Here is a 15,530-nt window from a genome sequence, read left to right as displayed (position 1 = left end):
CAATCTGATTGGATCAAATCTTGAAAAGGGGTTGTTCAAAAGGGAAAAATATGATTAGATCATGTAATCCAAACCAAACCTTCACTTTGTGTTGTTCAAAACATTTCAGTCAGATCTGGAGAACTTTGATCCCAACAGGGGGTAAAGGTAAAAATAAAATAATCTTGTCCCCATGAAATAAACCCCGAAACAGATCTGAATAACAAACAGAGATGATATATTCAATATTTCTGTCATTCATCAGAGTATATTAATTGTAATCAATGATCGAATGGAAATGTTTGGATGGTATTAGGTTGACACTGTTTAAAGGGACCATACAGAGTTTAAATATCCCCCCCACATGTTCCAGCCATGTCCTAATGTGTAGAATGAGCTCAGACCTGTTCACCACAACTGCCTCTGAAATCCTGTACTGTCACTCAAAAGGTGTTAATTCGGGTCCGAAGTGCCGTCATGCACGAGCTTAATATAGAAGCTGCAGTTAAGCACAAGACCTGAGGTGGCAGTAGTGAGCATAAAATGACTAACTTGCATCTAGCTCCTTTAATCATTCCTGTGATTTTGATGAATTTCAGATTACATTTAGTGACCAATTTAGGCAGAATGTGAGAAATTCCAAACGATGTAATTACTTTTTCTCACCACTGTATGAAGTCTTTCATCCCTGAGGCTTTACGACTGAACTCTCTATAATTTGAGGTTGTCTCTTGCCTGCTAGTCAGACAGATTGTAATCTATGAGTGAGCTCCACTTGCTTGTTTGTATGTGGATGTGTGGCTGTTTTTATATTGAATGTTTTTTTTTGCTCTGAAGGAATTGCCCCATGTGGGATAAATAAAGTTGGCTGAATCTGAATCTATCTCTTTGTGGCCCTGGTTGCTCTGAGAGCAGAGGCGGCCAAGCACCACCACTCACTCAAAATTGGATTTGAAACATTGAACTTTTGGATTTGTGAACAACTACGGAGCAATCTATGGCTATAAGTGGAATTAAACTAGAACTAAACTTGTCCAGAACTGGACTAGACTTCGGTCTGAATGGTCTAAAACAAGGCTAAAAATGTAAAAAGAAACCAGGCCAAAAACACAATTAAACCAAAAAAGAGATAATCTCACTAAATAAAGATTAGCCCATAAAAAGGACAAAGACTAGGACTAACCCGTGGCCCCGTCCCGTTGACCTTGGGCTGCGCTGCTTTGTCGCTGGTCGTGGGTTTCTCCTGGCTGCTGCGGCGCGCTTCTACCTGAGACCCAGGGCCAGTGGTGGCAGCGGTGGCCGGGGCAGGGGCCTGGGCGGGGGGAGCGTAGGGGCTGGGGGGGATGTCCGCCTGGCCGTAGGGTGAAGGGGTGAAGTTGGCGTACGGGCTGGGGGGTATGTTGGCGTATGGGCTGGGTGGGACGTAGGGGCTGCTGGTGGGAGCATAGGGGCTGGTGGGAGGAGCGTGCCCGAGGAGGGGGCTCATGGGCGGGCTGGTGATGGGGGAGGTGCTGGGTGGGCTGGACACCGGGCTGGCCATGGCCATGGCATTCATCGTCACCTGCTGGGCCTGGGAACGCAGGAAGAGAGGACGATATTGGCTGGATTGGCTGAGTTTCAAAGAGGTTTTGACAGGTTTAGATTGAATTACCAAGTGAACCTGTATTAAAAGACTGTGAAACCGCCTGGACGTCCACGCTGTTAATAAAGATTCTAAGTTGACTAAACTAGTAGAAATGATTAACTATGAGCACATTCTCAGACGCACTGTTTATTTCGCCCAGCTGGAATATTCAGCCGGTGTAATGATAACAATAACCCTTTCATAGTGGTTTCCCCTTTAAAAGCTTTTAAAAGTTTTTTGATTTGGCGAACTGGTTAGTAACGATAGCCGATACCAAAAAGCAAGTAAGCAACACTAGAATGGGTATCAGCAAATGAATCCAAACATTTCAGAACTCGCCACGGTTAACATTTTTCCCACTCGAGTAGATTTCGAGTCGGGTCGAAATTTGTTTTGCTGCTGAACATAACAAACAACAACAAGGCGATCGTTTCCCCCCTGATTACTGCGCTCGCCGCCCGCTAAATCACACTCAACCCTCTCGTTCCAGAGCAGAGCCAGCGGTGTTTGCTTTGTGTGACAGAGTGAGAGACAGAAACAGCTGTAGCTCTCCGCACGCAGAGGTACCATGATGACGGCCTGCTGGTTGGCGATGGTCTGCTGCTGCTGTGCCAGAACAGCCTGCTGGGCATCTGCAGGGGCACACACACACACACACACACACACACTGTCACACGCCGTCCTCCACCTCTCTCTTTACATACGTCCCTCTCGTCGTCCTTACTACGCTACGCACCGGGTGTAACAGGTGCCACGGCGGCCACCGGGGGCACCATCACTCCTCCCACCGGCAGCACTCGCACAGCTGTGGACACACACACAAAAAAAAAAAAAACACTTGTTGGCCCCGAGTATTACACTTTAATGTTTCACATGCAGAGTGTGCGTTCCCCAAAGTCTGATTTTAGGCTGATTTCTCCAGGGAGGTGTGCGGGGCGTGCGGGAAATAAGCGGAAGCGCTGAAACTCGCCAATAAACATAGTTAAAGCCAGATTGTCTGACTTTAAAACGGCGAAAAGAGGGGGTTGTGTAGAGAGAAGGCTGACGACCGTGGACATTTTGGGGAATGGTTTATTACAGCTTTGGTTTTACAAATGCACTGCAGAAGCGCTGCCGATGTGTATTTCCTGGATTTTGTTGCGTTGCAGATGGAACACACAAGCTGCCCCTCACATTTCTAAAGTCCATAGTCACCGAACCCGATCTGCGCAGCTTTGCACTCAAACTGTTTGCAAATATAAAAAAATATAAAAATGAAGTTTTAAGTTAAAGCAGTACTAACTAACGTGTTTACCTTAATAAATCCTTTCCGTAGTCCCCGTGGGGGTAATACAAGTGTTAATGGGATGATTGGAGGGTCTTTCATCTCACCCTGGTGGCTCTGATCAGAAAACCATGTTTGCAACTTGACTGCCACCGGTGCGGAGAAAGCAATACACACATGTAATCACGAAGAAGAAGCTAACATGCTAACGGGCAAAGCTAACTGCAGGCTAACGTCACTTTAAACAGTATTTACAGCCAGGTTTGAGTGAAAAAAAATATTTCCATTGTATAATTGGATGCCCAGTAACCCTCTCTCCCTTCGCCTTTCCTGTCAGTGTAGTATTTACTCTCCAAGACAATTAATACGTTAAAAAATCATAACTTGCTACTACACCTGCAGTTGCGATTATGGCCTCTAGGGGGAAGAGTTACTTAGTACTGCTTTAAGTTTTAAGTTTAGCAAAATCATGACTGTCTTCTGTACAGGAGGGGCCCAAGCATCGCAGCAATGGTGCTCTGATATGGCATAAAAACATCACTACATATCATTAATTCAACCAATCAGAGACGCGCAATAATAAATCTCTGATGGGGGCGTGGCCTCAGCGCATATCAGGGATTAACAGGTGAAAGACGAGGAAGCTCTACTGTAAACAAACGTGAGTAGCAGCTCTGACCTCACGGACGATCGGAGGAAAAACTTCTCATTTGAGAAGCTTCGTGTTGCTTTCTGAGAGGAGGTGAAAGGATTTAGTCAAACCAATGGACTTGGGACAACTTTCTTCAGTCAGACGTCACGTCTAAACGGACCTTCCTGGAAGTAGCATTGCGATGCTAACTAGCTCGTCTGCTTTAGCTACTGCTTGTTTATCGCACACTTTGGGACAACCCTCACTGTTATGTCCCAGGACGTGGACATTTAATGGAGAGAAGATTCAGGACAGAAGAGGGGAACGTCTTTCATTCATTCATTCATTCATTCATTCATTCATTCATTCATTCATTCATTCATCGAGTGAAACAGAGGTGGAGCTCCAGGTGCTACAGGAGGATGAATTCAGCAAAACGTAAGCTGCACATTATTTCTGAGCGGATCATTTGTCTGACGGTTTAAACAGGTTTAAACCTGTGGCTCTAAGGCTCATAATGGAACCACAGCAGGTCTGGGACTAAAACTGTACAAGAAATCAAAGAGGAAACACCTCCTGCCCTTAAACACAAATCAGTGGTGAAAAACTAAAATATGCATAGTGATTATCTTTACACTTTTATTTCATTTTGGGATGATTGGGGGGTCTTTCATCTCCTCCTGGTGTCTCTGGACAGAAAACCACAATTGCAACTTTGCTGCATCCGACCCGGAGTCACCAATACACACTAATGGAATCACGAAGAAGAAGCTAACAGGCTAACAGGCAAAGCAACTGCGGGTTAACGTCACTTTAAACAGAAATTACAGCCAAGTTTGAGTGAATAAAATGATTTCCGTTGTATAATTGGATGTACAATATTCCTCTCTCCCTTTGCCTTTCCTGTCAGTGTAGTATTTACTCTCCAAGACAATTAATAGGTTAAAAAATCGCAACTTGCTACGACACCTGCAGTTGCGCTTATGGCCTCTAGGGGCAAGAGTTACTTAGTACTGCTTTAAATGCCCCAAAGAAAATTTCTTTTTGAAGTTAGAAACAAGGTTTATTGTAGTTTATTAAGTATCTTTTTATGTCTGAGGAAGGGCTCAGGCCCGAAACGTTACACGGTGTAAGTCATTAAATAACTTTTCTGGGAGCTACTTAGTTGTGCGGACTTTTTTCTTTTTCAGCTTTATAGTCCACTTTGGTCCTGCACACTATTCAGACTGGATGTGCGTGTTTTTTCTTCTTTAACGCTATTAAGTATCTTTTAAAATATAATTGAAGGTAGGTGGAGGCCTGGTTTTCACATCACCAGCCGCCACTGATGATGATGCTAGCCTAAAGTCCGAGCCGGCTATACCCGTGTTCCAGCCCCAGGCCTCCAGCCTCCCTCCTTTTTGTATTAAGTTTTGTTTGTGTGGATAATTTTCCTCGATGGAAACCTGGCTGTATGAGCTCTGATTATAACAACTGTTTCTGTGACCTGTCATTCCCACTGTTGCCTGCAGAGGGCTCTTCAGGCCAATACGAAATTCAAATCTGAGCAATGACAAAAATGGCGTTTCAGCCGTTAAATCTGTCCTTCATCTGAACAAAAGCGACAGTCAGGAGCTTACATGCCGAGCAGATCTTTTGTTTTGTCCATTTCGGAATCCTGAGCAGCCCGGTCTTCGCACTTCTTACTGTGTTTTCTTGACGTTGTGCGTTAAATCACTGCGTTAAAGCTGTAGCAGTTTACTTTTCCTTATGGACACGCTGAATCAAAACATCAAAACATGTGCCAGTCAGCGGCCCAGGGATAATGCTGTGAGTCCAAAATCGCATTGGGCTTTGCTGCAGAACTACAAACTTAAGGGATTAGGGAAATTTAAAATAACCCTAACTCCCCTCCCTGGATCGAAGTCCTGGGCAATCATGCAGTCTTGAAATCCGGTTTTAATTGCTTTTTGGTGAGTGATTTTTGTATTCTTTTAGGACTGACCTCCAGGGGGCAGTGTGGGGCCGCCTCCCACCCCTCCAGCTCCTCTCATCCTGCTGGCCAGCCCCGCCGCAGACTCGTCCTGTCCACACAAAACAACACAATCAACAAATCGATAACTAGCATTTTTCAAACATTCTGTTCAAAGGCAGGAGTGTCTGGGATCCCTGGTCGCAGCCAAAACCCATCCAATCCCGCAAATTTGTGATTTGGCAGAAGATGGCGCTGTTTCTCAATCTTGAGTGGGATTTTTATTAATTATTCTCATTATTTAATCAGAAAGCTTCCATGAATTTTTCTGATTGGTTAACCCCTTAACTCCCACCTGAACCGAGCACATTTTCTCCAGTTTGGCTTTACCCCAGTCCAAAAACATCTGGAAAAAAGCTGTGAAAATAGCAACAAAATTAAGAAGATAACAATGATGGAAATGTGACAAAGAAGTGAGAAAACATTGACAAAAAAGTGACGAAAAATTGATGAAAAAGTGTCAAAAATGTCACAAGAAATTGACGAAAAATTGACGAAAAATGAGAAAAATGTGACAAAAAATGACAAAAATGTGACAAAATGTTACAAAAAAATACAAAAATGTGATAAAAATTTGACAAAAAAAATTACAAAAAAATTACAAATGTGACAAAATGTGACGAAAAAATGATAAAAATGTGACAAAAAATGAAAAAAATGTGACAAAATGCTACAAAAAAAATATACAAAAATTTGATAAAAAATTGACAAAAAATGACAAAAAATTGACCAAAAAAATGACTAAAATGTGATTTAAAAAAATGACAAAAAAATGACAAAAATGTGACAAAAAATGACCAAAAAAATGACCAAAAAGTTACAAAAATGAGTTGACTACCCAACAACAAAATGATGGGAAAAAAATCTGATGACGTGAGGGAAAAGATCCTCTCGGTTCAGGCGGGAGTTAAGAGGTTAAACCACCTGCCAGTTACGGAACTGGCTATGATAGTGCTGGGTGCCAGACTACACGTCACTGTAAAGAATTGAATACGCGTGCAGTCTTGCTGACCAGGCTACTTTTCACCAAGCACGTGGAGCCGGTCTGTTCAATTGTTTTTTTTTATTGGGCCAGATTAATAAAAAAATTGTAAATGAAACCACCATTGCTGAAATAGACATAACATGAAGGGCCTGATCTTGTGTTTCTAAACGCAGACTATACCATTTTGCGCTTAACAGGGGCACACTTTGAGATCTTGCCACACTACGTAAAACGGACCGTGGACGTAACGTATCCGGTGTAAATGAGGCGTTAGCGAATTTAAGTGGGAAGTACGTGGGGTGGAGAAAAGTCCAAGGCCGATGGCGATGTTATGTAGAACAGAATTTTTCCTCCAACCAGACCAGACTTGCAGCAAGGGACGAGGCGGAGGGAGATAGGTTGTGGGGGAGTGGGGGTGAAACATGTGCTTTTGTTTTGGTCACACTAACGCATTACAGCCGAGCGAGTGTCGACCCGGGCCACAGCCTTACCGGCTTTAAGCGACATCTTTCTCTCGGGATACGAACATTGTTTAGCTCACAATGGGGTTAATAAAGTTTTTAGTTTGGCCTGTGAGAGCCTATCATGCTTAATCTGGGCTAGATGCAAGTTAGCCAGTTAGTTACTCACTACTGCCCCCTCAGATCATACGTGTAACTGCAGCTTCTATATTAAGCTCGTGCATGACGGCACTTCAGACCCGAATTAACACCTTTTTGAGTGACCGTGCAGGATTTTAGAGGCAGTTGTGGTAAATATGTCTGGGCTCATTCTACACCTTAGGACATTGTTGAAACATGTAGGGGGAGGAAAATACTTAATTTTTACATTTTTAAACTCTGTATAGTTCCTTTAAGGATGAACACATGGCAGCACGATGTAAACAAGGAATTTTTGTCACATTTTTGTTGAATTTTTGTCACATTTTTGTTGAATTTTTGTCGCTTTTTTGTTGAATTTTTGTCACATTTTTGTTGAATTTTGTCACTTTTTTGTTGAGTTTGTGTCACTTTTTTGTTGCGTTTACATCCTTGTTTTCTTCTCATTTTTTGTGGCTGTTCTGGTGCTTTCTTCCCAAGAAGCTTTTTGATTAGGGTAAAGCCAAACTGGAGAAAATGGGATCCGTTCAGGTGGGAGTTAAGAGGTTAAGCCCATTTGAAAAACCAACAGTGACTGGCACTTGTTATATCAGCCCTATTGGAGTCTAAAGGCTTTTCTAGCTCTATTTTATCATTTTGAAGGCCTGACGCTGAGCACACACCCGAAGCAAATGGCTACTTAATATGCGTAAAGGACGTACTTTAGCGCTCCCGTCACAGAGTTCTGACTCTTACTGGAAGCACTGCAAAGATTGTAAGTGTTTTTAGCGGGTGCAAAGCCTCCTCAGTGAGAGAATAAGCTGCTGTGGACGTTAGCCGTAGCTGCGGTAGCATAAGCAGATGCATCACGATAAACCAAACAGGCTGTTATTTATTTGTTACGGGAAATTGTCAGTGGGCCAGACCAGAGTGCTTGGAGGGTCGGATAAAATGCATTAAAAAAAAAAAGAAAAACTATGGCTCAAAACTAACATTTAGGACTAAAGTGCACAATTCCAGGAGCTTGCACAAAAGGTTTGCAATACAATTTGAAGCTAGTAGTCCTTGTGTGTGAAATATCTAGTCCCTTGCTCAAAGCCGGTGACTGCAGCGCACAGCAATCAGCTCCACATAGTAGTTTTGACGGCTGAAATAACTATAATCACTGACGCTCTGTGGTGAGTGAGTTGCAGACTTTGGTAAAATTCAGCAGTATGATCAAAGCCCCTGGAAGAAAGGCCACAAAAAATAAATAAAGACTCGAAAGACTTCACTTAGTAATGTGTTGTGAAAATGACTTCCTGCCTGAATTGTAGAGCTGTTAACCTCTTACCACCCGCCTGAACCGAATGCATGCTGCCCTCTTTGGCTATAGGCCTGTGTAACACCTCATTTGAAAGCTAAGACCCACAAAATAGATTTTTCTCCTCGTGTTGTTGCTGTGTTGTGTCACCTTTTTATGTTTTTTTTTTTTTTTTTTTTTTAATTTTTGTCATATTTTTGTTGAGTTTTTCTCACATTTTTTTAAATAAATTTTTGGTCACATCTTTGTTGAATTTTGTTGAATTTTTGTCACTTTTTTTGGGGGGGTTTTGTCATTTTTTTGTTGAATTTTTGTCACATTTTTGTTGAGTTTTTGTCACATTTTTGTTGAAGTTTTTAATTTTTTTGTTGAATTTTTGTCACATTTTTTTTTGAGGTTTTGTCACATTTTTGTTGAGTTTTTGTCACATTTTTGTTGAAGTTTTTAATTTTTTTTGTTGAGTTTTTGTCACTTGTTTTTTTTATTTTTTATTTTTGGTCACTTGTTGATTGACTTTTGTCAGTTTTTGTCACATTTTTGTTTTCAAATTTTTGTTGCATTTTTGTTGAGTTTTTGTCATTTTTTTGTTGAGTTTTTGTCACATTTTGGTTGAGTTTTTCTCACATTTTTTTTTAAATTTTTTTTATCACTTGTTGGTTGACTTTTTGTCACATTTTTTTTTCAAATTTTTGTCGCATTTTTGTTGAGTTTTTGTCACATTTTGGTTGAGTTTTTCTCACATTTTTTTTACATTTTTGGTCACTTGTTGATTGACTTTTTGTCACATCTTTGTTGAGTTTTTGTCACATTTTTTTTCAAATTTTTGTCGCATTTTTGTTGAGTTTTTGTCACATTTTGGTTGAGTTTTTCTCACATTTTTTTTTACATTTTGGTCACTTGTTGATTGACTTTTTGTCAAATCTTTGTTGAGTTTTTGTCACATTTTTTTTCAAATTTTTGTCGCATTTTTGTTGAGTTTTTGTCATTTTTTTTTCTCACTTTTTTTTTTTACATTTTTGGTCACTTGTTGGTTGACTTTTTGTCACATTTTTGTTGAATTTTGTCAAATATTTGTTCAGTTTTTGTCACTTTTTTGTTGCGTTTACATCCTTGTTTTCTTCTCATTTTTTGTGGCTGTTTTGGCGCTTTTTCCCAAGAAGCTTTCTGATTAGGGTAACACCAAACTGGGAGAAAATGGGATCCGTTCAGGTGGGAGTTAAGAGGTTAAAATCTGTGTTTATGCACCGCCTCCTGAGCCGGTGTTGCTTTTGAGGGATGACTATTAATGCCGTGAGCCCTCGTGTGCAGCTTGTCTCATGAAATAGTGAGTCCTTTATTGGCCGGAGAGTTGGCTGGTGGTAAGCAGATCTGGCGCTGCCGGGGCGCGACGTTCAGGGCGCCGCTCTGGTCACTGTTGCGGCTGCGGTAACTGGGTAACGTAATAGTCACAAGAGGTCTGTCCAACTCATCTGATACATGCTAATTCCTGTCACTTTACATCCGATAGCGGCGTAACAACCAACACGCGTATCGCATGAGTTTCAGAACAGGTTTGATCCGTAATTAGAGCCAGCGGAGTCATTTCGGTTTACTGGAGACTTACTGATGTGTAGCCTTTCTGGTTTGCTATTTGTCTGCATGAACTGAACTCATTGGTGCCATTGTCAGCTATAAAGGCACCAGTGGATTAACAAATGCAATTGTTTAGACTGACTCATTTTCCTACTCTGTAAAAAAAAATCTTCTTGTCACACTCAGTCGCTCCCTTTTGTGCACTAAACCTGGCGCTCATCAAAAAGCTGAATGTTTTTTTTTATCATACCTTTTTCATTTTTAGTGAAAGTGATAGCAACTTCCTGTTTGTTTTGCATTGGAAAGAGTCAGAGCTTTAAAAGAGTCCTCCCACAACTTCCTCAGACTTTTTTGTTTAGGAATCTGCTGATTATTGAATTTCAAATGAGCTCCCTTTGAAGAACCTACGAAACATGAATGTCCAGAATAGACCAGCCTTATGCCTCTAATGAAGCGCCCCCTGCTGTCAAAGTTCAACACTGACACATTTGACAGTTTAAGAAGCATCAAACACAGGATTATAAACAAGACATTTGGAAAAATCGGCCGTGATTATCGGCATCGGCCCAAAAATCGGCATTGGCCTTAGAAAACCCCATATCGATCGACCTCTTAGTAATCGAAAATAGTAGAGCAATGTTCTTATTTCCAAAGAGATATAGATTGTTGGAGACGATCCCAGTAAAGTTACATTTAGGTCTGAGAAGAGCTGAGCCGCTCATTTTTTAGGTTCATCAACTCTAAATCAGATTAGATTTTTCAACAACATATCTGTAATAAGATGCGGTGTGGCTTTAAAAGACTATACGGAGTTTAAAAAGGTAAAAAATATGTATTTTCCTCCCCCTACATGTTCCAGCCATGTCCTAATGTGTAGAATGAGCTCAGACCTGTTCACCACAACTGCCTCTAAAATCCTCCTAAGGTGTTACTTCGGGTTCAAAGAGCCGTCATGCACGAGCTTATTGGGATATTTCAGGATTTTTGACATAGGGCCTCATTTCCTAGTTATCCAGAGTGTTGCTGATTTCTGGAGATATTTTTCTTTGTAAATCATGCAGTTCTTATATTTGAAGAGTTTCGTGGCGATTGAGTAATTTTAACCATTTTGCATTTAAAATATATATATATATATTTGAGCAGCATCAGCTTCGTGGTTGTATAAGCTACGTGGCGGCGGAGTGATCTGCTAGAAAATAGTCCCTCAAAATGCGATCATTCATGTGATGCAAGGTCAGTTATATTCCAAAAATGACTCTATCGACACAGACATTTATATGGTTAGTCTGGCGTTATAAGTGATTTGCCTCAGGTGCTCTGTGGAGCGGGTCAGACTGTTTTTTATGCAGGCTAGCTGATACCATAGAAATGCGCTAGCCTTGCATTAGCCTAGCACCATGAAACTCTTCAAATATAAGAACTGCATAAATTACAAAAAAAATATCTCCAGAAATCAGCAACACTCTGGATAACTAGGAAATGAGGCCCTATGTCAAAAATACTGAAATATCCCTTTAATTTCCATCCGTCAGCCCCCATGTGCACTCTCAAACACACTCTCATTCATCCTGGCCTATTGTACATGTTTTTTGAAGTAGGGGAAACCAGAACTTCCGGAGTGAGCATAAAATTACCAACTTGCATCTAGTCTCTTGAACTTTATTATGCTATTAAATAGCAATAGTCTATAATAAATACAAAATAAAGGGAGATGTTTTTGACACAATCAGGTCGTCTTAACACTTACAATGGTTCCATCGTCCAGCGCCGGGTCAAACAGGCTGTCCAGGTACCGGTCCATTCCTCTCTGTGGCTCATAACCTGTCACAACACCGACACATTAGAACAAAGGAGGCTCACAGACTCATTTGGTAGAGGATGGAGCGCATGTACCTTGAGCAGAGATGACTTCAGTGTTGGGCATGACGGAGGATAAGACATCGTCTTTCTTGTCAAATCCACCCCCCAAGAGGCTTCTGTACAAACACCAAGGTTGAAAACGTTAATATTTTCCCTTTTTAATTTGGGAACTAGGGAAGACGTCTAGATGAGTAGTAACTTCTAAAGCATTATGTATTAGGAGAATCTGGAAAAGGTTTGTACCACAACAAACTTAATGTACTAGTTCCCTCTTTTATTGTTTGGCGTGCTGGGCCTTGGTCGTTTCCCGGGGCAGTGAGTGAGCCTTACATGCTGGCGTTGGCCCTGACCCGGCTCGGGTTCTGTGCAGAGATGATGAAGTAGCTGCTGTGTTTGGGGAAGTCTGCGGGCAGCTCCAGGTCCGACAGCAGGTCCAGCACGTAGTCCGAGCCCTCCAGCTCCACCCACTGGGCGGGCTCCTTCAGCAGCACCGACCAGCCCAGGCGCCCCTCGCTCACACCCCTCGGAACAGAAGTCACAGAAGAGTCACATGAGGTCCAGGATTGTAAAGGCTAAACCTCGTTTGGATCAGATCGCTCATTTGTGTGTAAAATCTGAAAGGTTTAAAGTGCATAAGACAGGTTAAATTTATTTTATTCATTTGAAAAGCAAATGCAACAACAGCATCATTATAAAGTATGAATGTCTACTGTATAATAATTCTAGCATCTGCCCCTTACCCTTTTGCAATTATGACCTAGTTTTAATGCATAAAATGTGTGGTACGTTTTAATCCTAGTTTTACCCCAGAGAAGCAGCAATTGAATGAAGAGAAGTTGGGGAAAATCATTATTATTTCAATATTTGGTAACACTTTAGATTACAGCCTGCATGTTCCATGTGTAAGTTCAGGTAACAAGAAAGTAATCACACATTAAAGTGCAATAACTGTAATAAAGGGGTACAACATGTAGGTGTATCTGCAACAAAGCAGATTTTTATTTTTTTCTGCGTTTGTGGTGTTAAAATTTACTATTTGGGCATTAAAGCAGTACTAAGTAATGTGTTTACCTTAATAAATCCTTTCCGTAGTCCCTGTGGGGGTAATACAAGTGTTTATGGGATGATTGGAGGGTCTTTCATCCCCCCCTGGTGTCTCTGGCCAGAAAACCATGTTTGCAACTTGACTGCCACCGGACCGGAGCCACCAATACACACTAATAGAATCACGAAGAAGAAGCTAACAGGCTAACGGGCAAAGCTAACTGTGGGCTAACGTCACTTTAGACAGTATTTACAGCCAAGTTTGAGTGAAAAGAATTATTTCCATTGTATAATTGGATGTACAATATTCCTCTCTCCCTTTGCCTTTCCTGTCAGCGTAGTATTTACTCTCCAAGACAATTAATAAGTAAAAAAATCGCAACTTGCTACGACACCTGCAGTTGCGCTTATGGCCTCTCGGGGCAAGAGTTACTTAGTGCTGCTTTAAAAAGCCTGTATAAATTTCCCCCAATTGAAGAAACTACTGTATATGACGGCCAATACACCTGCAACTACACGTGCATCTTTGTAGCACTTTTGTTACACATTGTATACAGTTGTTACATGTTCGACACCTTCAGGTAATTACTCATTAAAGTGCAGTGTTTAGCACTTTAATGAGTAATTACCTGAACTAACATGTGTAATTACTCTCTTGTTTCCTGTGTGTTACCTAACATTTGTATTTGTGGCATAGATAGAGGGAAAGTTCCACAGAATTTGGATCTGTCATTTCTCATTGGTATAACGGTTTGCACGGCAACAGTTGAAAATGTTAAAGGTCCTATATCATGCAAAATCGACTTTTTGGAGCGTTTAGCCATGTTGTTATGCTATTTCCTTATCAAAAACACCCCCAGAGTGGTTTGTGGCTTCATTCACGCAGTTCTCAGTAATCCTCCTGAATCCTGCTCTCTGAGATGTCATGTTTGCACTGAAGGATGTGAAGATGGAGCTCTTTCTAACCTACTCTGGACATGCCTGTTCTTTTTTCTTACCTAACGATATGTCGCGGAGAAAAGGGCGTTTGGCTACAAGAGGTGCAGGACTTTTTTCAACCTTCCTAAAGAAGAGGCCACTCGCCATAAGTTGTAATTTCTTTCCGGGATTCAGCGACTATCAGCCAAATAGTGTTTTTATGTGACTGTCTCTGATGGATGTTTGGTGAACCTTCTCAAAGTGGATTAACTTTTATAACCAACGCGAGTCCCCAATGTGATGGAGAGGCCAGGACAGAGCGTGTTAGCTTGTGTGTTAGCTTGTGTGTGTTAGCTTGTGTATTAGCCATTTACGAAGCTGTGTTGCAGATGTCAACACCTTATAACTGCATCGTGAAGTAACTTCACTTATTGCTGTGATATTTATATTTATTTTACTACTAATAATGCATGGGCAAATCCGCTCGGAGGGGGCGGAGTTAACTGAATCGAAGCGTCTTGTCTTCCGGATTTGCAAAATACTTATATTTCTCACAAAAATAGTACCCCATAGCAGTAGAGGTACAATGTATAATATAAATGCCTATACTTTACTTTGGGATGGCTAAAATAGCAGGATACAGATCCTTTAAGTACAATTGTGCAAACTATGTTTTAGCAAAAATCGTGTCACATGAACTTAAACTTATGAATGTCAAAATACACTAAATTGCCAAAAGTTTTCCCTCCTTTGCCTTGATTCACATATAACTTACATGAACCCATTCTCAGTCCATAGGGCTTAATATGACATTGGTCCACCTCTTCTGGGAACATTGTCCACAAGGTTCTGTGCAGGCCAACCAAGTTAGTCCACACCAAACTCATGCATTCACTGGAGCACAGTCATGATGGAACAGGGAGGAAGTACTGAGTCAGGAGCATGGAATCGTCCTTAAACATTCAGAGTTCCTTTCACTGGATCTAAGGGGCCCCTCCACCAAACTTTACACTTTGCAACATGCAGTCAGAGAGCATCGTTCTCCTGCAACCACCAAACCCACACCGTTTCTTCAGATTCACTCCAGAAGATGCGTCTTCACAACTCCAGAGTCCAGTGGAGAGACCCATTCCATGAGTCTCTCTCTACGCACTGTTCTTGAGCCAGTCTGAAGGCCCCATGAAGTTTGGAGGTGTCTAGCGATTGATGACCTCTGCGCGCCGTGGGTGAGCCAAATCATTTCGGATTTCTTACTTCCGCCTGCAATATCCCACAGCACTCGAGCCATAATACCAAAAACATGAGCTCCAGCACAGAGTTTGGACCAAAAACGAAGGAGAAGTCCCTAGAGAAGGACTAAAGGTGCTCAAACATGCATGAATGAACTTAAAAAGACTAAACAAAAAGCATTCCCCGTGCTACAGGTTTATACTAAATGTCTTTGGCCAGTCACCTGTGTGCCAGGATGTCTTTGGCCAGTTCTTCTCCCGTCGTCCAGGAGTGTAGGGGGCACAGGAAGGACACAGCTGAAGAAAAGAAAAGATGCTGCTTTCAGAAACCGTTACAACCATCTCAGACTTGTCATTGAAAAATAACTTTTTTGGTCGCCCGAGTCACCGTTATTCTTCTTCTTCTTCAGTTTTGGTTGAGTCCGAGTTAGACCTCTCTCGGATCTGGAGTTTAGTTTTAACAGAAGGTAGTTTGAATTAAATATTTCATGTACTCGCCATTCACAGGTTGTGGGGGGGGGCTGTGCTCGGT

General features: G+C 41.6%; 1 protein-coding gene across 1 annotated transcript in view; it reads right to left on the bottom strand.

The window, feature by feature from the left end:
- myo15ab (myosin XVAb) overlaps window positions 1–15,530 on the bottom strand; it is a 125,365-nt gene that overhangs the window by 45,058 nt on the left and 64,777 nt on the right. Inside the window, exons 38-45 of the mRNA XM_079553628.1 lie at window positions 15,223–15,295; window positions 12,138–12,329; window positions 11,841–11,923; window positions 11,695–11,768; window positions 5,483–5,561; window positions 2,340–2,408; window positions 2,171–2,235; window positions 1,163–1,549 (exon numbers count right to left, since the gene is read on the bottom strand). Of these exons, the coding sequence (XP_079409754.1) occupies window positions 1,163–1,549; window positions 2,171–2,235; window positions 2,340–2,408; window positions 5,483–5,561; window positions 11,695–11,768; window positions 11,841–11,923; window positions 12,138–12,329; window positions 15,223–15,295 (1,022 nt within the window). The remainder of the gene's footprint in view (window positions 1–1,162; window positions 1,550–2,170; window positions 2,236–2,339; window positions 2,409–5,482; window positions 5,562–11,694; window positions 11,769–11,840; window positions 11,924–12,137; window positions 12,330–15,222; window positions 15,296–15,530) is intronic.

Source organism: Gobius niger (assembly GCF_951799975.1).
Source record: "Gobius niger genome assembly, chromosome: 3".
Taxonomy (NCBI): Eukaryota; Metazoa; Chordata; class Actinopteri; order Gobiiformes; family Gobiidae; genus Gobius; species Gobius niger.
Note: the sequence above shows the minus strand (reverse complement) of the source record. Positions and strands in the feature narration are given on the sequence as shown.